This window comes from Poecilia reticulata, linkage group LG7 (assembly GCF_000633615.1).
Source record: "Poecilia reticulata strain Guanapo linkage group LG7, Guppy_female_1.0+MT, whole genome shotgun sequence".
In the NCBI taxonomy this organism is placed as follows: Eukaryota; Metazoa; Chordata; class Actinopteri; order Cyprinodontiformes; family Poeciliidae; genus Poecilia; species Poecilia reticulata.
In genome coordinates, this window is record NC_024337.1 from 23,449,623 (window position 1) to 23,474,556 (window position 24,934).

The 24,934-nt window shown below is 39.1% G+C and overlaps 2 protein-coding genes across 5 annotated transcripts in view; one reads left to right on the plus strand and one right to left on the minus strand.

The window, feature by feature from the left end:
* The window catches only part of slc2a4rg (SLC2A4 regulator), a 43,998-nt gene extending 29,907 nt beyond the window's left edge, over positions 1-14,091 (plus strand). For 2 of the 3 annotated variants that reach the window (XM_008413920.2, XM_008413921.2), the window contains 5 exons: positions 522-622; positions 3,129-3,402; positions 4,193-4,342; positions 5,441-5,568; positions 6,396-14,091. In XM_008413920.2, the coding sequence (XP_008412142.1) occupies positions 522-622; positions 3,129-3,402; positions 4,193-4,342; positions 5,441-5,568; positions 6,396-6,507 (765 nt within the window). In that variant the 3' untranslated portion in view covers positions 6,508-14,091. The remainder of the gene's footprint in view (positions 1-521; positions 623-3,128; positions 3,403-4,192; positions 4,343-5,440; positions 5,569-6,395) is intronic. The other variant, XM_008413922.2, reaches the window with a different exon arrangement.
* zbtb46 (zinc finger and BTB domain containing 46) overlaps positions 13,882-24,934 on the minus strand; it is an 89,288-nt gene continuing 78,235 nt past the window's right edge. Inside the window, exons 6-9 of one of the 2 annotated variants that reach the window (XM_017305708.1) lie at positions 23,718-23,760; positions 23,507-23,632; positions 18,873-19,048; positions 13,882-18,114 (exon numbers count right to left, since the gene is read on the minus strand). In XM_017305708.1, the coding sequence (XP_017161197.1) occupies positions 17,674-18,114; positions 18,873-19,048; positions 23,507-23,632; positions 23,718-23,760 (786 nt within the window). In that variant the 3' untranslated portion in view covers positions 13,882-17,673. The remainder of the gene's footprint in view (positions 18,115-18,872; positions 19,049-23,506; positions 23,633-23,717; positions 23,761-24,934) is intronic. The other variant, XM_008413919.2, reaches the window with a different exon arrangement.

Genomic DNA, 24,934 nt, shown 5'->3' on the forward strand with positions numbered 1-24,934 from the left:
CTAAGCATATGTCCTTAATCTTTATCAGATTTTTATTCAATTAAATAAATAGTACTGCTTGTCATTGGATTTAGACATTCAAAATTATGCCAGTTCTCACTTTTGATGCAAATGGGGGGAAACAAATTGTTTTCAAATTTGATCTGCTTTTCACCAATCATGCTGAATCAAGGGAAAGCAGGGAAATCTCTTTACGATTAACTGATGCATCTTTATCTAATTTGTGTGATGAGGGTTGCTTTTCCTCTTTTGAGAATAAAAAAGAATAAAAGCTAAACTCCAATTAGAAATAATTAGCTCAAACTGCATAAAATCCAAATCCAAAAGCCTTATAGATCTGCAAAGCAGTGGGTTTGTTCGTTTATGAGATGGTTTCACTTTTTTTTTACTTTTTTTTTTAAATCCAAGTTAACGCTACATCTTTTTCTCTTATCCAATCAATAATGTGCAGAAGCCACAGGGCCTTATTTTTAATGTTGCTAAAAGCACTTCTATTAAAATAAAAATTCTTATCTCTCCAGAACTCCATGAAGGTGATGTTTAAGTGCTTGTGGAAGAACTGTGAAAAGGTCCTCAGCACCTCCTCAGGGATCCAGCGACATATCCGCACCGTCCACCTGGGGTAAGTTTTTAGAATCATCTCAGGAATGCTTAGAATTTCTGTCTTCCTCCAACTCCTACTTTCATTAAACCAACAAAAGCAAAACTGTTTCAGTTGCAGGATAAAAAAAATATTTTGATACATTAGATAATAACTTTAGTCATTGTTTCTCTTCTCACCGTATGATTCGTATATATCTTGCACTGCTGTTTTTATTTTCACTGCATTTCCGCACACCCACACACACACCCACACACATACATGCACCACCACCAGGCAATAATTTAAGTAATTTGATTCACACAAAAAGCTTTGATGTGACATAGTCGTAAATTTCTACTTGTCCTCAGAGTTTTACTAAATGTAAACATGATCATTATATTTGACTGGAGTTTTGAGTTTTTGCTATACATTGCTATCATTTATTCTACCACAAGAAACACTTTGACGAAGAAAACTAATACATGTTCATGTGAAACAACTGCAAGAAGCATATGTTTGTTTTTTGATGTTAAGAGTGAGCTGCATCTTTTCCTGTACCTGAAAATATAACCATTTGCAGTTAAATATACTCTGAAAACCCAATAACCCTGAGAGAAGGAAATATCTCTGCAAAATGGTTAAGTGACCATAACAGTTTCTGGATATTTTGGGATAGAAATTAAATTTAGGTTTGGATCTTAGGTTTTGGAACATGATCAAACTAGCTAGTAAAACAGGGCGTTGATTACTTTTGAGACATTAGCTGCCATCTATCATGCAATCTGGCATTTAGGATGGTAATATTAGGGTTAATTTTCCTGTCCCATAGTGTACGAACTGTAAAAAGCCTGTTTATCCTGAAGGCATACTACACTGGGCACTGTCTGCACTGCTCTGAACCCGTCTGCACTGGGTGAGAACAATGAGCATAACTATTTGGCACAACAGTCTGTCAGCTTGTATGGGTTAAACATGCACATTTTATGAAGTGGACCCAAATTGATCTCAGTCACAGTCAGTAAAACGTGTCTGAATGTTTAGAGCCAAATCTGGATGCAGTTGTGTTGCATTAACAGACCCAACTACAAGCATGTTTTTCCAACAGCTAATTAAAGAGAGAGTACAGCAATAAAACAATTGTCATCCATCTCTGTTGACCCGTTTCTTAACCGTTTCTTCTCCTTTAAAGTTTTATCAATGGCAAACAAGAAACTGGCGCACTACTGCCACCAGCAACAGTGTTTGTTTATTCTTAAACTGTCACCCTCTCCAAGTGTGTGTTTCAGCTGGCTTCAGTTGGTTTCATAAATCATGTAGTCTATGAGCCTGCGTTATACACAGTTAAGTGTTACTCAGTCTATCAGTTGTCATAAAATAATCTGCTGAAACCAGTCTGTTGGTGTGTGCTTCAGGCTTTTTCAAAATCTCTAGAGACTGTGAAAGTTGCATTCCCAACTTAAACTTTGTGGAAACACTGATTCTTTTGCAAACCTTTAAAAATGATATACTTACCCTAGAGACACACAGACCAAGCTTTTCTCCTCAAAGATGCATATTTCTGCTTGTATTTAAGGCTTGACTCACCGATTCCAAGTTTTTCTAACCAAAAGATGATAAAAGTGGAACATTTACTACAGGATATTTTATATAGTTGCTAGTTTTAAATTCAACTGAAAAAAAAAAAAAAGAAATATATAGAAGTTCATCATAGTATATGTTCCTAAGTTTGACAATATAACATATCATTTCCACAATATCAGTGTTTATAATATTAATGTTGCAAAGGAGCATTAGTTATGAAATTATTGTCTAATATATTCTAAGTGTCACAGTTGCATGGCAATTAAATATTTATCCTTACGGAGTCTGGCCTGGATGAGAGGCCTGCATGAAGATCCTAACACTCACAGAAAGTCCTGGAAGTGTAACTGTAAAAGAGAGGAGAGAGGAAACGCGATCTATCGCAACATATGTTGTCATTTTCACAGTTAACGTTGCCCTCACATGATCTCCTGATATCATTTGGCCCTAATCTTTATACGACTTCTTTTTTTCCACATACCTATCTTATATGTTGCCGTGTAGACTCTTAGAGATGTAATACTGTTGTAACAATGTTTGTGCAACATTAAGCTAAAACCTATAAGAAAGAAGCTTTTCTTGCCCACATTTTAGGGTTACATTCAGTGGTAAATGTTTGTCTTTCAATCCCACATTGAAAGATAAAGCACACTGATAGGATTGTAGAATTTTGCTGCCCCCTCCTGTTAAGATAATGTAGTTATTATTATTATTATTATTATTATTATTATTATTATACACAGTAATTTGTTGAAGTAGGGGCACCAAAAACTTATATGTATAATTTCTCAACACCGAGGTCTTTGGGTTCAGGATTTTAAAAAAAAAAACAATTCTATAATATACACTCCTCAAAAAAATAAAGGGAACACTTAAACACTTAAGTGAACACTTAAGTGTTCCCTTTATTTTTTTGAGCAGTATATTTAAGTTTTTGAGAAAGTCTTCATTCTTTTCTCTGCAGGCGAAACAGCGACTCAGATTACAGCGATGGAGAGGAGGATTTTTATTACTCAGAGATTGAAGTCAACATGGACAGCCTGACGGAGGGCTTGTCCAGCCTCACACCTACCTCCCCCACCACGGCTGGCCCTCCGCCCATCTTCCCCCCGCCGCTGAGCGACGTGTCCTGCTCTGAGTACGTCGGCGTGAACGGTTCACAGAGCCACACCTCGTCGCTGCTCAGTCAGTCGGCTCCTTCCACACTCTGCCACATCCGCACTGACCATGCCTACCAGGTAATTCACACACGCGCGCACACACACACACACACACACACACACACACACACACACACACACACACACACACACACACACACACACACACACTGTACAACAAGAGTTGAAAAGGTTTCAGTTGATGATGTCAATGCTGCAGCTGTTCCAATTATTAGGTTCAGATTTTGAGATCAGCAGGTAAAACCAAGAAAGATGATCTGCTCCAGCATAGATGTGGGAGGTTAGCAGTGACAGAACATTTCCCATTGTACATTTTTAGTTTTATGTTATTGTTATGTAAGTTTTTTATGTTAAAGTGAAACAAAGTGTTATCATTTCGCTATTTGCTTTTATACCTTCTTCCTCTACTTCTCCTCATCCCTCTGCTTTTTCTTCCTTTTCATTTTACTGCAACACTCCTTTATATATAAACAGAGGTCAAATTAAATTATTTAAACTGCATTTGTTGAACCCGGTCCTTTTCTGTTTCTGACAATAAAAAATACACATAAAAATACTTATTTTCTTAGTTATCTAACTGCTTCACCCGTTTTCTTTTTGTCCTACACATTGCACAGTTTGTGTATAGTCTTCTGATATCTTTCAATGCATTTTTGATAATCTTTGAGTCATCTTAAAAAAAAAAAAATCACAAGTGAAGCTGGAATGAATGCCTTCCCACTAATTGTACAATCTGTTTCTACTCTGTTCTCCTCTCATCTGTTTTTCCCCCCTGCACATTTCTTGTCCCTCCTTGTTTCTTTGGTGTTCCTGTCCTGTCTGCGTGGGGTGGTTGTCCATGTTCCAGGCCACCGCTCCAGTGAGTATCCCAGTGGGTCCTGAGCTGGCTGGGATAGGCAGTGGTAATGGGATCGGGCCTGGAACTGGAACAGGGACTGGGAATGGCATCAGTGTGTCTTGGCAGCAGCCCCCTCCTGTCATTTTTAAAGGCGCCCTGGTGAGTGAGGCTTTGTCTCACGCCTTTTTATCTTAATCTTCACTCCTTCTCTGCAGTTTCCACTTACAGCCATTAGATTTTTTTGGTACACATTTTTATTGGTCCTTGCTGCACTAAAGTAGCTGTATTTGTCTACTTTTACAACATTAGGTTTTTTTTTTCCCTACCATTCCTGCTTGCAATGGCTTTGTACTCATTTAAAGATAGAAATATTTTCAAGGAACCTGATGTTCAGTATTTGAATTCATACGTTGAATGTGATTTAAAACATGTAGGTAGATAAATCAAGCTGTAGGCAGGTTCACAATGAATCAGTTTGTGCTCATTAAATGCAGGGCAACATCCTCAGACACAGACATCTTTAAGATCTGCAAAAACACAAAATGTAGTTGTAAAACACTCGTGTTGCTTTCCAATATTGTAACACTTATGTTAACCATGCAGTTTTGGAGAAAACAGTAGGGTAAACAATGAGCTGATGTCAGAAGCGCAGCTGTGCAAAGTTGGATGACATGTGACTTGCGGCTACAGAAGACGCTTCTAGATGTGGCTCAGTTCAGAGTTCAGCAAGGTGACATTGTGGCTCGAAGAAATTCAGAAAAAAAGGGAAAAAAGTATAAATATCTGCAAGGTTGCAAAATGCTGTGGAAATTTTTTTTTACAATACAGAAATATTTAAGTAAAACTCGATGAAATAAAATGCTATGAACCAGTCACCTTGCAAAATAGGCTTATTGTTTTTTCTTCATAAGTTGTTTTTGCTTCTTTTAACCTTAGAAATAAATCATGTTTCTGCTTTAATTAAGGTGCTTAATGTGAGAAATTGAGAAACTGAAAATCCAGATTTGTATTTCACAGGTTTACAAGCAATTAGTCAGGTCATTGTTAGAATATCAGTAATATTCTAACAATGTTCTGGCATAACTATTTTAATGTTATTATTTATGACAACATAATTAATTAGGCTTCAGTTATTAAAGGGATGCATAGCATATTTTTTTTTTTTTTCAGATGTCCTTTTCTCATTAAACCTGACTCTGTGAGACCTCTTTGTTTTAGTGCGTCACTGAGTCAGTAAATGTTTTACAATTTGTGCAGGGCCCTGTGACACATGTTCGCACTGTTAGCATTGGTGAAAAGCGGCAGCCGGCGGTCAGCACGCACGCCACCGTTAACAAGAACCATGCTTTAGTTACGCCAACAACTAAATCAGCACCAGGAACCAGGTATGTACCTGCCATTCCCCTCACAACCTATTGTCGTCATCAGAGTCTGTATAATTCTTACCGAGATATAATGGTTACAGATCCTCACTTTGAAGCACCTGCCATATTGCAGTTGTTTCTTTGTTCTCTGGACCCAGCAGTAAGCATTTTTTTCTTGAAGGTCAGCAACAGATATTTTGACCCAACAAGAGTTTCTGCAGAACAGACCGCATTACATCCAAGATACATCTGAGATGAAACGTACTTTTCCAGAATTGTCCATGTTCACACTGTCTTGTTCGTTCTCTGTTTTAATATGACCTGTTGATAATTCTGCTTCTAACGTACTACAGTACAGTTACATTTACTTCTGTGTGCTTAAAATAATGTTGTTCTCATCTTCTTAAATGTAAACTTTTTGCATCGAATGTCTTAGAATTTAGTGACCAGTGTTGCAGCAGCTCACCCCCACACAGACAACAAAGTCATATGACACAGACAGATAGGAAACTATTTTAGACATGTTTTCACTGTGAATGCCATTTTAACAGGCGAAAAACAAATGGGTTATTATTATTATTATTATTATTATTATTATTATTATTATTATTATTATTATTATTATTATTATTATATCTTTTATCCAATGGGGTAAAAGAAGTAGTTAGGGTTGTATTTTCAACTAATTGAAAATGATTTTTTAAATTCCTTTTGGATTCATGCAGATGTATTTTAATTTCAGAAGACTGAATATGCATGTTTTTTGTTGTTTTTTTCTTGTATATGTGTGAGAAGCTGGATGACGTCTTTGTGCATGTTCTTACGCTGTCACATCTGCTGTTTCCAAGGAAACCCCGTGGGGAAGCTAAGAAGTGCCGAAAGGTATACGGCATGGAGAAGAGAGACATGTGGTGCACAGCCTGTCGATGGAAAAAAGCCTGTCAGAGATTCACCGACTAATCCAGTTGCCTTCCCCTGCTTGTGGGAGACGAGCTCCTCCTCGCTCGGAGTGACAGCGAGGTTGACATTTTTTTTTCCACGAAGAGATGAGGGCAAGGTTCTCAATGCTGCTTCCTCTGGGCCAGCAGGAGGAAAAGGGTTGCCTTGTCTCTTTTCAGTTTCCAAACACAATGAGAATATCAAAACGCAACACAAAGAGAAACGAATAACTTTATCCAGATCCGGAGACTTTTTCTAAGACTGAGACATTTTCACTCGCAGTTAAATAAGGAAAACAAAACAAATTGGATGCTGAACAGATTCTTTTATTTCCCACTTGCTTCAAATCAAAGCGATGTTTGAAGAGTACAGATAAGCTTTTTGTTATACCCTGTTCATTGTAAGAGCACTATGTAAGCTACTTTTTGTTTGGTGGGTCGTGGCTCTTTTCCGAGGTTAAACGGTTAAACTCACATGTGCTCAGTGAAATCACTGTTGCAGATCAGTTTCTCACGGCCACCTTTTGGGGGTCTTCATCAAATCTGCCAAATTCTCAACTTACAGTCATAAGTTTTAGGTTAAGACGTAACAACACTGTGTTCTGCCTTTTTACTGGAAATATAGACTGCAAATCTGAATACATATAATTTTAGGATCAAACAACTTCGTTACTCCAATCAAGTACAACTTTTTACACCTGCAAAACTGCACTAAATCATTCACAAGTGGTACAAAACGTTCTCATTTGATGTCCCAAAATATTTTAGAAAAATGCACAGTTTATAAAGTATAAATATATATATATATGTGTATATATATATGCCCATATCTTGTTATGCACCCTTCAGAGATGAGTTGTCTTCTAAAGTAGCACTGTAACCCGAGTTTGCCTGAGAGAGTTGATATCTATTTCCTGCATAGTTTATTTTCAGCAGTAAGCTGCTGAACCAACTTGCATTGTGCAATCAGAGGAACGACAGCATTTAATAATTTTTCTTTCTCTGTGGTTATCAGTCACAATTGAAGCAAAAAGGCTATTTTTTTTAACAGCTGATGTTCTTAAAGAGACTGTTTACCATGCTGTGTGAACTGTAACCACCATTTGACATTTTGAACTTGATAGTATGACTGATGACGATAATTGTGGATGCAGGGAGAACACATAGAGACTGCATTCTCACAATCTTAACTTTAACAAATCTATCTTCCACAGTTTTCTAAGATACATTGCCTTGCAAGTTTTAGAATAATGACTAGAGATGCACCGATGTAAGGTTTAGTCTCCAGACTCCAGTTTTTGTACAGGCTTTGACCCGTCGATACAAATTTTAGATTTCAATTCCCTCTAATAATTTTAATTAAGAAACATGAAAGATATGTCTATACTTATTGCTCTAAGCTTTCTTTAGAGTTGTACTAATTTAAATCAAAGTCAAACTGATTTGACATTGGCATTTTATTCGGTTTTTTGCATATTATATTAATGATAGCAAGTCTCTTTGTGTATTTCCTTGAAAATGGAGACCATTACCTTAACTCTGCGATTTTCTAACTTTTTTTAAAGCCATCACATTATCATCATGTCATCAGAGCAACATGGTTGCAGTTGCATACATTCTATGTTCTGTGATAAAAGCAAAGACTGAAGTCAAATCACCAGTCCAGACTGGTCAAACTGAAAATTGTCAAATTCTAGTAATCATCCAGCTTCTTAGTGCATCTATCATAATAAATACCTGTTTATGAGCATTTAATCAGTTGTAAATACCAAACTGAACTTAGCAGAGGGCCAAGGCTGTCCTGTTTTTTTTTTTTAATATATATATCTAATCCTTGAAGAAAACAAGTACAAAAAGTCTACAAATCAGGGAGCCCTTGATTTATGTGGAAGCGAATTTAGCAAGAATGTTTTTTTTTTTTGGCCAAATGGAGTCTTACTTAGTTAGAATAAACATATTGAAGTCAGACAGAGGCCACAAAAATAAGGGCAGGGATAAAAAAAAATGTAGGTGTGCTACAGATGGTGGAAGTACTTGTAATCTGTAATAAAAACGGTTGACTTTAGAGCCCATTTTGTTACCTGATTCATTTTTTAATAAGAAATACAGGGCAAAGAAAAAAAAGTAACTTTCTAATATTAAAAATTAAATGCTGTCCACCTCTTTAAAATGTAGTTTTTTCAAATTGTACATTTCCAAAGTGAAAGAGAAAGAAAGCACTTACGATTGGCGCATTTAGATAGATAGACAATCTTTTAATGAGAGAAAAATTCAAACAAAAAAAAAAATGTTGGCTGCCACTCGGATCTTTTCAGAGCGGCATTGTCTGTATACGTCCAATGTTAGTAAATTTTGTAAATTTCCTCAGTTGACTCAATCAGTTTTCAACTTGTATATGAAAAAAAAACTATACCTTTTTATTTTTCTTTTCTTTCAAATGATACATTAATTCTGAGGAAAAAGTTAGCTAAACTATTTATTCCTATTGTCCTAAATCTCAAAGTAGCCACATATGGCTTTAAAGTCTGTAGAAATTTCTGACTACCTTCCCCCCCTCATCTTTTGACCTTCGATTTAGACATGAAATGGTAAAAACAAACCCTTTCTTTGTGTGATTTTTTTTTTTTTCTTTTTTCTTTTTCACTTTTGCAGAGATATAGTTCTGTCAGTGGGTGTAAATTTATAGAGACATGTATGCTGTACATTGGCCTCCTTCGTCTCTCAAATTCTGCTGCACGTTTTTTATTCGTCAACCTGATCAGATCTCACAGAGGACGTGTTCTTTGTATTTGAGTCGACGGCGTCAAACCTCTCGTCTCCGTGAAAACATTTGTGTTGTTTTCTAGCAACGGCAGGTCAGATGTGCTACAAGAAAAAGAAAAGAGACCTGTAATAATTTTTTGATGAGAGCTAAGGAAAACATTAAGGACACTTTGTCACCATCACAGTTCAAGCCTTCATGATGCTCCGTTTAAGTTTTTTATATATCAGTGTGTTCCAGATAAGCTAGGTCAGCAGGCCTCTTCCAGTCACCAAATTCACCAAGTGCCAATAAAAGTTAAAACATAAAGGAAAAGGGTATTATGACCTTTAAAGAAATTGCACTACGCTGTACTGCGCATAGACATGTTTTTTTATACATGAACGTTTTGTATTTACAGATTTTTAAGCGAAAAGGTAGTTTTTTTTTTGGGGGGGGGGGTTCCCCTGTTTACCCTCCCCCCCCTCCCCATGGGTCTGGACGGATCCATTCGCAGGCTGACAGTGGGGAAATAAAGGGGGCCGAGCACCCCTCCCAGGGGGTTTCCCCGTTAATGGCAAGTGATCTTGACAGCCACAGTCTCGTGCTCGGTGTCAGATGTTGTACCTAACACTGTAGTGCTGACAGTTGGAGTTGCGTGGTACTGGACGTACAGTGTGGTACTCGGCGGTCATCGATCTCTTTGCCTTGATCCTGGGATGAGCACCACGGGCTGGAAGCGGTTCCAGCCTTATTGCAGTGATGGGGAAACACCAGTTTCAGTACATTGCTACACGTTATCATCTCGATAACAGAAGATGCTTTAAAGTGTTCATTGCCTGGAGGTTTTTTTTTTTGTTTTGTTTTTTTTCCCTTCACATTGTTCACATGCTTTTTAAACACACTGCTGCAAATTTGCTCTTCCTTTCATTTATAAAAAAAAAAAAAAGCTCCTGCTTCTTGACATTTTACTAAGATAATGTATTTCATGTATGTACATACAATTGTTAGTGCTGGATACCACTTTTTTTGTTCAGTACATTTGGCTTGGTTGTCAATAAGAGTATGAAAAGCCACCCATTAGGTCTCTCCATCCCGTATGTAAACACCAGCAGGTCCATGTACCGAGAGCTTCAGTTGGCAGACAATGGGACACATTTAGAGGAAACAGGGCTTTTCTCCCCACTGTTCCACTTAGTGGCAGTTTTTGTTGTGAGCAATGTGGCTAACTGCCCAGGGCACCACAGCTTAGGGCCAGCCTGAAGATTTTATTTCATTTTTTTCATTTGTGCACCAAACAAGTTTTTAGTTGCCTTCAGAGTTAGAAATATGGCTGAACACTGAGGCAGGCTGAAGTTGCTCTTTGATTTATAACATCTACTGTGGTGCAGTTGAAAAAGGGCTATTTCACAGGGGGCTTTTTGTTTTTTAGAAATTGGAACTACATTTGATTATCACTTGTTTAATACCCAAGATCCTTAGACTGGACTGAATCATGCTATACTGCACAGAGATTCTTAAAAAATAAATGTTGAGATCTATGAAACTTTTATTTGTTAAAACGCACAAGAGAACTCTTCTTGCTCTTTTGGCATTAGGACCACCTAAGGCTATTGCTGGGTGCCATTTAAGCAAAAACTGCCACTGGATCCTCCCATGTTGAAATTGCCCCCATTAGCTCTGCGTTTCACAATGGAGCTTGGAACTCTATTTTCAATAACGATTTTTTTATCCTCAAAGATCACTCGCTCTTAAACTAGAGATGCACCCATCAAATAACCAGAGATAATAATGTACCAATTTTCACTTGATTGGCTATGATGCATCTATTTTATTCCACATTTTTGAAATGTTTTAAGCATTTGAACATCGGTATTGTCCAGGAAATAACTGATCGGCGCACCTCTAGTTTAAATCGAAGTTTACTTTCAACAACGCATTCTCCCTAGAAACCAGTGGATGGAGATTGACACTAACTGCTGACGGGTGTGCGGGAAACAGCAAAGTTCACACACAACATGCGGTGACAGTATAACATTTGCAGTTTCAGGGCCTTGTTGTACATAAAGCAAAAGATAGAGTTCTGTGAGGCTTTGTCACACGTTATTTTGTTGTATCTTTGTTATACAAAAAGGAAACTTTTTTTTTTTACATTACTGTTGCTCAGAATATGTTGTTTTTTTCACTTTTAAAGGCAATTGCAAACCCATAGTGAACTGATTCAATGTATATTGTAGCTTAGTGGCAAAGGGGAGAAAAAAATGACAACCTGTTGAATGTACAACTTATAAAAATTCATTTTGTTGTTTTCGTGTAGTTGCTGGCTAGCTTAGCCATTTTGAGAAATTGTTGTGCGTCCTTATTTTGTTTTGTTTCTTAACGCCTACAAACATCTGTCGCCACACTGATGAATCATATGGAATAACACAACCATGCAGTATTGCTTTACTATCTTTGTGCAATGACTATTTACAGCGGAACAAAAATTTTCATGCCTTTAGGTGACATTTATGATCCACTTATCATTTTGACCTTCAATATTCGGCCGACTCGGTCATTTCGTGTCAGTTTGTGTACTTTTTTTTTGTTGTCATGAATGTTTGTGGTTGTGACATGAAGTTGTCCTCAAGTCAGGATCGCTTTCAACCTTTTTGGTCACAATGGAAATTGTTACCTTTTGGGGCATCTTTATCCTGCCCTGCGCATTCCAACAGACAGCATGCTGTTCGTGTCTTTCCCCGCTTCTCCTTTCACCGCAGCAATTCCTTTTTGTGTGCTATTCAGCTCCACTGTGGTTCCACCCAAGCCTTTAGCCAGTACATTAAGCTAAACTAAACCCTTGAAATGTGCATCAAAAAAAAAAAAAAAAGCCTTTTTGTTCTCTTACCAAATACGTCAAAATTGGTGTGCTGCTTTCCTGAATGTCAGTTTTCATTTTGTTCACTAAAGAGCAGCAGCAAAAAACAATATATATATTTGTTCAAAATCACATGTATTTCATTGCAATGGCAGCTCCACACCTCCCTCTCCTGTGCTTATATTGTCTATCCAGGCGTTTGTCAAACCCCATCCTCTGATTACTTTTTTTTTTTTCAGTGCTGTTGTGTTTTTACTGAGCCTTACGCCTTTATTTTTCTCCCATCGATTGTCTGATCAAGTTTGACGACGTTGTGCATGTCTAGCATTGCTCATTCTTTTCATATTTTTTATTTTTGTGTGTATGTTAGGAGATACAACACTGAAGGGTTTTGTGTTAGATTTCCCCTCTCAGTATCCAGGAACTCAAGGCTGATGGTGGAAGCAAACGTACTAGGAGCGGCCCGACTACGCTCAGTGCTGGAAGAGTTTTTTTGGCGGAAACGTGACATCAGCCTTTGGGTCTTCACTGGAGGCCAAGATTTCTCCTGTTTTTGGGTGGGCTCTGCTTCTGGTCTTCATCAGCAGGCCCACACACACACACACACACACACACATGGAGAAAGCACTTTCTGAGCAGTGGTGCACTCAAGGAGTACTTGTATGAATGTCAAGCCTTTCACTAGTGCTTGAAAAGATGGATGAACATGTATGATGCTTATAATGTGATCTGTGTGATGTAATGTGACGGTAAAGAAAAATAAACCTGAATGGAAGACGTCTGGCATCAGATTTTTAAAAAAAATTTTGACATCCTAGGTAAAGATGTATGAAAATCTCTTAATAGTGCTTACCATAGAAATACTTAACCAAATTCATGTTGCAAGTAAAAAAAAATGCAACCAAAAGTAACAAACGTACATAAATTGTATGTTTGTGTGTTTTGGATCTAAAGTACATTTGAGAGCCCTCGTCTTTGCTCTGTTAAACTTTTATGTTTAGATGTCTAACACACAATCAACATTCCCTTACAATGCTTTTTTTCAAGCTTATAAAGATGTATTAAAAAAACTTCAAAAATTTGATTGAAAAAAAATATTAAACGTTTGCTATAATGTGACATCTTGTAATAGTGCGATTTTGTGTTTACATGTGAGAAATGTTATGAAATAAGATGTAAATTGCAATATAGATGTTGGAACAACCCATATTTATTGTATATACTTCTTTAAAAAACTTTTTGACAGTCGTTCGACAAGAAGGTGAATTGTGAGAGAGGGTCAAGACACGCAGTCATCAGGTCGGGACTCAAGTTGGTGATGGCCACTTCGATGGGTCCATGGTCATGCTTTACCCTATTTAAAAACCACAGATATGGTGGTCTGCCAGAAAATTGAAAAGGGTTTGCCTGCAGTATTTGTTTCAGCAGGATGATACAAAACTTATAAGCAAATTTATACAAAAATATTGATGAATTAGAGAAATGGACAGAGATGACTTGGTCCTGAAACCTTGTGTTGAAGCAAAAGGTTCAATAGAAGTGCTGCCAGTGGACAAAAACAAGGTTTTGAAATTCTAATATCAGGGTCACTTTTTGAAAGGAAATAGAAATTAAAGTAGTTTGTTTTTCACAAGTTTTTCGGGAGTGTAACTTGTCTGGATCTTTGGTGATTTAGACGAGAACATTTGACAAAAATGATCCCAACGGATTTTTTTTCTTCCTTTTTCTAAATTGTCTATTGCGCCCCCCAGTGGACAAAAGGAAGCAAACAAAAAAAAAAGCACAGTAGACACTGCTCATGTCTTTACAGCAGCAATTTCAAAATTTATTGAGACTGATTGGATTTTGCAAATAATAGTCAAGCTAATTCTTCCACTAAACATGAAGTTAGAAAGAGGCTTGGACAACTCGCGGGCTCGACCCAACATCGAAACAGAAGGCTTATGGTTGACCGTAAAAATGTTCTGTGATCAGTACTATCAACCAAAAAAACAAACAAAAAATAAAAATCAGCACAAGAGCACTTAAATCTGCCCAAAAAAACAAAACAGGAGTAAAAACAGGACAGTTTTTTCTTCTTTTTTTTCTGATTATTTACCACATTTTGTTACAAACACAGGATTATGATAATAATCATTATAAAGTCAGTATCATATTGAACAAATATTCCCAACAAAAATAAACAAACCTCAAGCTTCAAGTGTGACCTTTTACAAATGAAAGACCCTTTGAAACTTGAAAGAGTAAATAAATAATATATAATAGTAATATAAATTCATATATATGAAGGTATACACACATCACTCTTAGTAGAAGAACAAAATCTAAAGTAAAAAGCGCCAAATTTTTTTTGTTTTTGTTTTTTTTTTAAATATAGTAGAATATAGATATACCCATATCTATGGCTTCATGATTTTCACGTGTGAGTCAAGCTATACAGGCTGAATGAGGATTGCAGTTTGTACACGTCAAAGAATACCCATATTCATCTGCAAAAAGAGCAAACAGTTCCAGTTTTGCATTGTGTGGAATGAGACCGCCGTGCGCAGATGCCGAAGATGTCGCTTTGGTATGACAAAAATGAACACAGGCATGCAAGTTAAGACCACAGAATCAGGGCACGAAAGGTCAAGGAAAAGGAGGGAGGATCTAGTTGCCCCGTTATGATTTGTCTTCTCAGGAGAAAAAAAAACAACAAAAAAAACAAAACACATCTCCATAATCTCTATCCACACACATAAATATTCGTCTCGCAAGCACGCGGGTGAAAGAAAATGTCATTGAGGCACATATTGAGGGGTCGATGGCGGACGTTTTCCTGAAGTACAACCCGGAATGAGGAAGAGGACATACAGCACAGGTCGTGAGAAGAGAGTAAAGTGTGGGGTGGGAAGGGTCCGGGGGAATCAAACATACATCCAGATGTCTCTCAGTGGCCATAACAGCACCGCAGGACAGAGATTTGTCACTGATCATGGGCTCCTTCCACACCCATCACTAACATTCATCAAAACTTCTACCCCATTGTCTTTTTTTGTTTAACCCCAGAAATAAAGAACAGTTTGATAAATGGATCAACAACACATTGAATAGCAGAGCTGCTAGAAATGAAGAACGCATCACAAGTTGTGCTGAGGGTTTTTTTCTTCTTCTTCTTTTTGATGAGAAGTGCAGTCCATGGCACTGGCAGCAGAGCAGAGAGCCTGATGTGTGCAACCATCACAGGCAACATGTTTTCCACAACATGTTACAGCTGCAGCACTTCTTTTCCATTTTTCAATTTTTTTTTTTTTTTAAGATCGAGATCCAAACTGCAGACTCAACACACTTGCGTTAAAGAGGAGTGTGTAGCCTGCAAGCTGCTTTACTGTGTGTCACTTTAACTGTGAAGAAATAAAATAAAAAATCTAATCTGCTTGGAGTCTTCAAAAAAACTAGCTGTTCCCTCTCACACAGCCCTTCATTTATAACAATAATTAACAAAAAAAAAACATGTGCACTTCTTTAATCCGATTGTGATGAATAGCGACAGGCTCGTGGGGAAAAAAACTAAACAAAATAAAATAAAAACAACCCAACAACGAACCGTTTACCACGACTATAAAGGCAAAAAGCACTGGTTAAAACACAGACCGCAAAACAAAAGCACTTCATGTATACAAACGTACTAGATTGGTATATTTTTCTCCTTTTTTGGTTCCATAATAATCAATTAGTGTACATTAGTGGTGTAAAAAGCATAAGCTGAATAAATGTTTCAATCAATATTCAACACAGGAGCAGGACAGTGAGTGTGTTTTTCCCCCTCAGTAGTAAAAAAAAAAAAAAAAAGAAGTAAATACGACAGAAAAAAGCGTAAACCGACACAATAAAAGGTTGATAAAAAGCCCCATGGCTTGCTATCCACAACAAGGCAAAGTATAAAAGCTTTCTTTTTGTACAAGATATAAAATATCAAAAAAAAAGAGAAACACACAGTAAAGCTTAGCATCCAGCACTTAATAAGAATAATTAATAATAGTAACAACAACAACAATAATCATAGTTATTCATAATAATAAGACATGTCATCGGCCTCACTTGAATTGTCAATAACTTTTGCCAAAAAATTCAGAAATAATCTTAAAAATCAGTGTAGACTCTTTCTAGACGCCAGACCCTCATTCAAACGTACACACACACACACACACACACACACACGCCCACACGCAGACACACACAGAGAGAGGGGGAAAAAATGGTTCTCAATAAATAACAAATCAATATTACACTCTCTACAAATACAGAAATCTCTGAATTTAAAGCACAACGTTGATCCTTTTTCTTTACACCTCGCAAAGCAGGAGGAACTGGAGCACGCAAAAGAGTAGCCGCGAAAAGTGTCTGCATATTCTGTGTGGAGAAACTGGAATTTACACGTCTGAGTAAGGAGGAAATCAAACAAAACAGAATAAAACCAGGGAGAGAAAAAAAAAAAGGTGCGAGAGACTTGGCTCACAGGTCCTATCTTCACAAACTTCAGCACGAGAGACAAGCGAGAGAGACAAAGAGTGTTTGTTAGTGTAAGGTAGGTCCACTGTGCGCTCGCATCGACTGTCAGAGCAGAAACGTTTTGTTTTAAACTCCCCAATTTGTAAAAGCAAAGTTCATTCTCTGTCTCTCTCTGTCTCACACAGCCTTTCATTTCCCCTTTCTTTTACATCTTTATGTACAAATCTCCAGCTTCTGTTGGAATGGATCAATAGAAACCAGGTGGTGAACTTAACAGAAGAAAAGATTAAGGACCCCACTGAAAAGGCATAGGCTCTATGATCAGCAATCTGCACAAAGATTCAGTGATTTCTATCTGGCGATAACAGTCAGAGAAGACATAAGGTACATCCTTAAAGGTAGGTGCGGTCACCGAGTTGTTCAGGTAAGTAAAGATCAGATTAAAAATGTAAACCATGGGTTCAGGACTTTGATAGGAGTCAGTTGTCATTAAAGTGCAAGTCTGTGGCAGTAGGACTCAAAAAAGAAAATGTGTCACTTGGGGCTTCGCAGTCCCCCAACCCTGACACTTGATCTTTGCAATAGATTTAGACTCTCGCTTAGAGACGCCCTCCTTTCCTGGCTGTCCCTCCCCTTACTCTGCCTGTGATCCTTGGTTTCTGCGATGATTGTGATGGCAAACTTACAAAGTTGCAGTCTAGCGCCGGCTGCGTCCTTGGCAGCCCGATACCTGTTGTGACAGAGCAGAAAACAGCTGGACTCCAGCCTGAACCCTCGAGAAGAAGAAGAAACACAAAAACACTGCATCTGAAGTGGAGGAGGTAAGCGGAAAAAAGCCTTGCACTCAAGCCATCTCTTGATTACTCTTCTTCTATGGCGGTCAAGCTTGAGAAAGTGTGTATGCGTGTGCGTGTGTGTGTGTGGAGTGTTTGAGTGTTTCGATCATTGTCGTGCATCACCCTACAGCATCTCCGTACAAAGGAAGGCCTGCCCACAGTGGGTGGGCGAGTGGGTAAAGTGAGCAGAGGAATCTGCCTGAGAGATCAGAGGAGATCTCCAGAGATTGGTTGACGAGCCACAAGCAGGAGGCTTGATGGGTTCTACGAGATCCAAGCAAAGTCCTTCTCACTCCCATTCTGCTGCTCCCCCTCCTGAGCCGAGGAGTCGCTCTCCTCCTTCTCATTGTCCAGTGCTCTGCGTGCCTCGGCGGCCATCCCTGAGTCCTTCCACTTCCCTGCTTCTTCCTCCCCTTCTCCCAAAATCTCACCGTCCCCTTCCACCATCATCTCCTCCTCCCCCTCCCCGTCCCCATCGCACTCCGCCTGGTCGTCGTGAAACCGGTCCCCAGGATAAAGCTCCTCCTCGGGGGAGATGTCCCCGCCTGTCTCCCCGTTGTGGTCCAGCAGCGCGGCCATGCCCCTGCCCGAGCAGTCGGCGCAGACCCCATGCCTCCGAGAGCCGTGTTTGATCCCAACACTCGCGGCGGACATGAAGACCCTGCTGCACACCTTGCACACGTACTTCTTGTCCTTGCTGTGGACCTGTGGGACGGAGACGCACCATTGCGTGTTTTTTCAGTGACACTTTGGATTACAATTTTTTTTTTAAAGTTTCAGTAATTCAGGTCTAAAAGTGAAGCTCATCTAAATAGATGCATGATACGTCATGATTATGTATCATGAAAATGTATTTCAAGTGTTTATTTTTTGTTCATTTTGATATTTCTGGCTCAGAGCTAATAAAACACATTTTCTAAGAAAATTTTAAGATTACATAACCCCATTTTAAAAACTTATTAACATAAATGATAAAGATTACACAGTAAGTCAGTAAGGCATGACTTACTGGAGTCATGTCACCTGCGAGTGTTGGTCCAATGTGTTTTATCAAGGATAAAATCTTCCCAGGTGTAAACCTGAAAAATTTAGAGAGCTCCATGGCTCCCTCTGCTGGCAAGCTTTATGATGAGGCTGGTTTCATCTTCCAGCAGGTCTTGACACCTGCCCACGCCATTAAAAGTATCAAAACTCAGCTTAATGACCACATATGAGTGGCTTTAACTTCTCTAGCAATTTTTTATTTTTATTAGGCAGGCGTATTAAAACTTTCCAAGAATTAAAATTTTGAGTTTTCATTAACTGTAAGCCATAATCATCAAACGGAACAGAAAATCCCCCAGAAAATATCAATTTTGTTTTTCAAATTGAATAACTGATTTTTTTCTTTTTTTTTTTTGATGACACATGCACACTTGTAACAGGACACCCCTAGGGGGCAACGACTGCAAGACAGCACTCACCAGCGTGTGCCTCTTCATGTGTTCCCGTCTGGTGAACTTCTTGCCACAAATTTCACATGGGTATGGCCTCTCACCGGTGTGGGATCGCATGTGCCTCTTAAGGATGCACTGGTGCATAGCAGAGAAACTGCAGTATGGGCACTTGAACTTTTTACGGATCACTGTGAAGTCGTTCACTGCAAGGACAGAAAAGGGAGGGAGGAGAAAAAGAAAAGGAAGAGGCAAAAGATTAGCTTTGAAAGAAAAAAAAACATGACTTCTCTTTTCAGTTATTGCTTTTAATTAGCAGCATGGGCTAGAAATGTAACATCAATTCCCATGGTCATCCCAATCCCAGGCAAAGCTACAGTTGCCCTGGAAACAAGCTCTTCCTCCATGCTAAAGCAATAAAGGCATAGCGATACTATAAACACATGACACTACATTGAGTCTGCCTAAGGTGCTCTAGAAGGTCTCTGGTGTGGACTGCGAGAACACAGACAGAAAGGCAAACACAGACAACGACAAGAAAATCAGCGACACGATGGAGGGGAAACTGTATTTTACAGTGACGGGGGTTTAAAGGCACAACACACACTGTGCACGTCTACTGCATATACAAAGGAGGGGGTCATCGCTTGTAATTACCTCCATCGGCTTCGGCTCTCGTTAAACATTTGACAGCACATCAAAAAAAAAAAAAAAAAGGAAAGAAAATAGAAGAAAAAACATGCAAGGACAAATAAACCGCACAACAGATTCAGGCTTTCAAATTCTGAAGTAGACGAATTCTCGTGAATGTCAGTGTGCATGTGTGAAAAAACACAAATGTGGGGTGGGGGGAAAAAAGGAGCTGCAACAAAATTTCAGTTTTCAACCATAATTTAATCACAGCATGAATTCTACAGTTTTTTTGTTGTTGTTTTTTTAAAAAAAACATACAGATGTCTGAACAGTACATGGGTTTCAAAGATACATTATTCAACCTAAATCTGGACATATCTTCCTGTACTTATAACACTTATTCAAACGTACAGATACCACAACATAACAACTACCTCCGCAGATTTCCCATTCAGTTCCTGAGTTCCATCAACCTGTGACTCTGTTCAGCTGCAAAATGTGCTACCTGAAGATGGGATTTCATAAAGCATTTGGCAGTTGGGAGTTTTCTGTGCATTTGCAACAGAAAAGGGACAAATTCTCCCAATGGGCTCAAGTTTTGCTTTAATAAAGAGCACCTAAAAAGACAAAAGCAGGTAAATACCTGAATCATGGGCATCTACTTCAAAGTATGGGTGTATTTGAGAAACTTTTGTTGTAACAAGACAATATGGCAGAAAAAATAGGAAGTGAACACAGTTTTTCTCAGGATATTTGTTTCTAATGCTTCCATACACATAAAGTTCCAAAGCAGATGTTGATAAAAACCCAAGTAATCCACTACCACAAAGAAATACATCTATGAATTACGTTGTAGGAAATAAAGTGAAATAACGCAGGGTAGTTGTGATGAGAAGCTTTAACAATACACAAAAACCCAAGAGAATAACTAAAATCTCCCATTATTTAGAAAGCAAATATCCTGCCTATCATTGTCAGAAAATATCAGTTGTTTTGGTCCTGAATGGTAGCTTATAAAAAGGTTTCTCTCATTACCAAGGTATCATAGAACAAGCTCCAATACATCACTTATGTAGCCCTTTCTAAATCTCCTAATGTTCCAATGCGTACTGTACGGGTTAAAAACCTGGACGTGGAAAGATTATGACTTTACAACATACCAGCCACATCCTGGTGCTCATTGAAAGACAAATTCATTGCAAGACGAACTCAGAAGAACAATCAGAATTGTCTAAGGGCCAGGGGTCACTTACAGAGAACTTTAGAAAGACCAAAAACAAAAAGGCAAGCACACTACCAAATGGCCACTGTGCACACTCACTGACACTCACTGCACAAGGCTCCATTGTTGAAGGAAAAAAAAACTATTCAAAGCTCTTTCAAAATTAGCAGCAGAACATGTGGACAAGCTAATGAAATTATACAGTTTGGGGACTAAAATGACCCTCTTTGGACGTCACCGCACCCAGTGCGTTTGGAGATGGAATGATGCTAAACTTCACCATAAAAACTCTGCATCAACAGCGACTTTAAAAGGTGCGTATGTCATGTGATGGTTTTCAAAGCGCAGCAGACTTCATACGGTTAAAGGAAGGATAGATGGAGAAATTTACCGAGACATCCTTTATAAGATCATGAAGTGAGTGGGTTTTAAGTCCTACAATGTTTCCAAACACACAACAATAAAAACTTAAAATCCACAGAAAGCTTCTAGATTGGTCCAGTTAATTACTTGAGTTGTGTACAATTTATCTGTGGACAAAACTAAAGTGCATAAAGACCTCCTGAAGATTTGAAGTCAGTTTTTGCTGAAATAAGGGTCAAAATTACACCAGAATGATACATGTCACTAGTTTTTCTAAAAAGATGTCCTCAAGATGTTATTACCAAAAACGTTTTTGTAGTAAATGCTTCATGCATTTTAGTAAACATGTCTTCGTATTCATGGTTCTTTGTCAATCCACTTTATCACACACACATTTTTGAGTTAATTTGTGATTCTTTATGTGTATTGCTTAGGTCATTACCAACATCTGACATGAATTTCATCTCAATAGCCCAGGGACAAATACATTTACTGAGAAAGACAAGTTTTCAATACCGGGTTTTACTATATTTTGCTGCTCAACTATCGTAAACTCAAAACAAAAGTGTTTTGGCAGAAACTGGTGCGAATTCACATTAGCAATGATTGTCAAGCTCTTGTTCAGTCCAACTGCTGCTCACCAACACAGCCCTCACTGTCTCCCTTATTATTATTCATATGCGTTTTTCCACTTGTCTCACTTGATTCCCCATTTTCTGCCCCGAGCACACCACAGCGCCATTATCGCTCCGCATCCGTGACATCACTGAGCTCCACTGGTTTAACAGGCCTCTGCCCCTCGGCCCTCGCTTCCACTTCAGATGTGGGGGTCAAGAGGTCAAGAGGGGGGGCCGAAGCCGTGGAGGACCGATTACTGCCCAGGTCCTGCCCTGCTCGGCCACTACGGCACTCACAGATCTGGATCTAAGAAGGTGGCCGGAATAAGGAGAGAAAATGACACCAACCAACCCCCATCCAAGCTGCTGCTGGCCTATTGTTTTAAGCAGGCTTTGTCTTCTTCAGCACATCCTCTCCATCTGTGCTCATCTGACAGCTTCAGAGCGTCAGAGCGACTGCTGTGAGTCCATCTTATCTGGACCTATCACAGGATTTTTTTAGAAACTATCTTACTATTCTATATAATAGTGACTCGGGTGCAAAAAGTCTTATTTTCTACTCTTTTTTGCAGTCCTGCAAAGTTCCTGCAGGTGGTGTGGTTGTTTGGGCTTCAACCCACTATGCCTGACAGGTATGGGTTCAGTTTTAACGTCTTTGTGCGCGTAATGCATGGGTGGACACAAAGATTGAGATCTCTCTGCCTAAAAAGGAGATGAAAGCGTTAGTCACAGTGGTGACTGGCGTCGGAGAACCAGACAAGCGATTCAAGTTGAGGAAGTGAAAATACACCCCCTGTCTGTCGGCTCGGCACCGCAGTGAAAAGTTATTCACCTGGTTTATGGGTTCAGATAGTTCTTACTAAAACTACTCAAACATTGCATAAATTATGGGTCAAAAGTTTAATGGGTGTTCCGTTGGATTCCTTTTGCATAGCAATTGTGCACTTCTGACAAACTGTCATAAGTTTAAATGGGTTATTATTACATAATACTAATTGCATGATATTTAACAAGGTGTAAAAAAAAAAAAAAAAAAGTGCTCCACACTTTTGATCATAAGGAATTCTTCCATTCCGAGAGAATAACACCACACAAAGCATTTTTGGCATGAATGTGAAATGCAAGTGAAGGTATAATTCTAACTACAAATGGGTATGAGTGACTCTACAGGCCTTCCACGTCGATACTGCCATTGTAACTGTCAACTTTCAGGTGTTGGTTTAGCCGCCACAGCGGGTCTGTAAGCCCACCCTGAGACATTTCCATTCCAGTGCTGCCTCCCAGTATGGCTCCTGGCACTAAGGCCACCTGGCAGCACACTTTAACGTGCGTTGCCAGGTTCTTCTGGGTGCTAAAAGCCTTGGCACAGGCCGGGCAGGTGTGCCCTCTCTCTTTGGAGTGCACAGAGGACAGGTGCCGGTGCAGGTCTGTGCGATCCCGAAAGTGCTTCAGGCAGTACACGCATTGCATCAGCTTCTTCTTAAAGTGGATGGTCTTCTCGTGACGGTCCGCGTTGGATTTGAGGGTGAAGCTGGCGGGGCAGTGGGAGCAGAAGTAGCGGGCCGGAACGGGCTCACCCACTCCGGGGCGGTAGAGGGACTGGCCGAAGAGGGGAGGCTGGGGCTGCGACTGGTGACGCGGCTGGTGGAGAGGACCCGGCATGCCTGGCCAGTCCAGGGACAGAGCCATCAGAGACAGGGTGTGGTGGTACTCGTGTTCCCTGAGATGCTCCAGGCTGCTGAACAGCCGTTTGCACAGGGAGCAGGCGAGCCCCTGTGAGAAGCCACCGTGCTCTGGCAGGACGTTTTCCCCTGATCCAGCCTCCTCACCCAGCGCGAGCGGCCCTTTAGATCCCGTGCCAGGTACGGACACTGACGCAGGCACTGACAAGCCACCGGCACAACTCCCCTCGCCCATCTGATCCCTCTCGATAGGGGACTGGTCACCTTCCAAAGCTGAAATAGAAAGGAGTTTAAGTAAGAAACAAAAATGAAACTCCAATTTTGACACATTCTCTATGTGTTAAGTTTTGAACTTTACCTGTGCTGTAGTCTTTCATGTCTTCTCTCTCCTTTATGCTCCCCTGTAAGCACAACATATTCCGTTATGCGACACACATTTATGCAATCTGTAAGGAATGTTGTCTGGGCATGCAGAAGGCAGGAAGGGGGTAAAGCTGTGAAAGCAAACCCTTTTTATAACATGCATAAACCAGATATAAAGAAACAAAAAGTTCAAAGAAGGAAAACATGGTCATAATTATGCAAAAACAGGTTAAAAGAGAGAGAAACAGGAAGAGAGAGCAAACAACAAAAACTGCAGTCATAAAAGAGTTTAAGATACTACATAATTTTAGGGGCTGACACTGATAAGTAGAGATGTTATTAATGGGTACACTAAGGACTTTTAAAATTAGGCTTGTTGAAAGGTTACCTGCAGTTGCTTACTTTAGCGTGAGTCTGTATTACTTGTCCATGAGGCTAAAGCTAACAGCTAGGCAGAGAGGGACAAAGACCAAGGTTCCAAATATTTTTGTATTTCTAAATCAAACACTTTCCGAGATTAAAATTTCTCAATTTTTCTGTCAGCTTTGACAACATTTTGAACATTTCATTGCAAAACATTTAGCTCAGTTATTACTATTATTATTATTATTATTATTATTATTATTATTATTATTATTTGTACGTTTTACAAATCACGAAGCAACATGGTGACCTTTAATTTGACAGTGTGGTAAAAGACAATTTAAGTGTCACTGATTTGCTTGCCCTCTGCAGGTCATGTTTAAAATCCTCAACAAAAAAGGTTTAGAGGGAAAAACGCAGCGAAAAGGTTCATTTTAAAATTCTGAATAAGTGGGAATTTATTGGTTGATTCTGTCAGCAAGTCAAATCCATAATAGCAGTCTATGATTTTTGACAAAACATGAGTTTTGGTAAGTCAAGCACAAAAAAAGCCGCTACATATAGATTCATTTTCAAGGCCCTTAATTTTACATACAATTTGGAATTTGATGGGAAGGATAAACCACGGAACATCAAAGTGTCTATGCAAACACTGTTTTATGAGCTTAAAAAACTGTGGACACAGTTGTAGTGTGTGTAGATTTACATATAAGCTGAGGATTATTTACACATAAAACAGAGGCAGGTGGTGGTGCAGCACCAATGGTCTTCCTGTGTGAAACACAGAACAAAGCATGTAAAGTGTTTCTGGTCAGAGCAGCGACCTTGCAGAAAATCACGGCAGTGTAA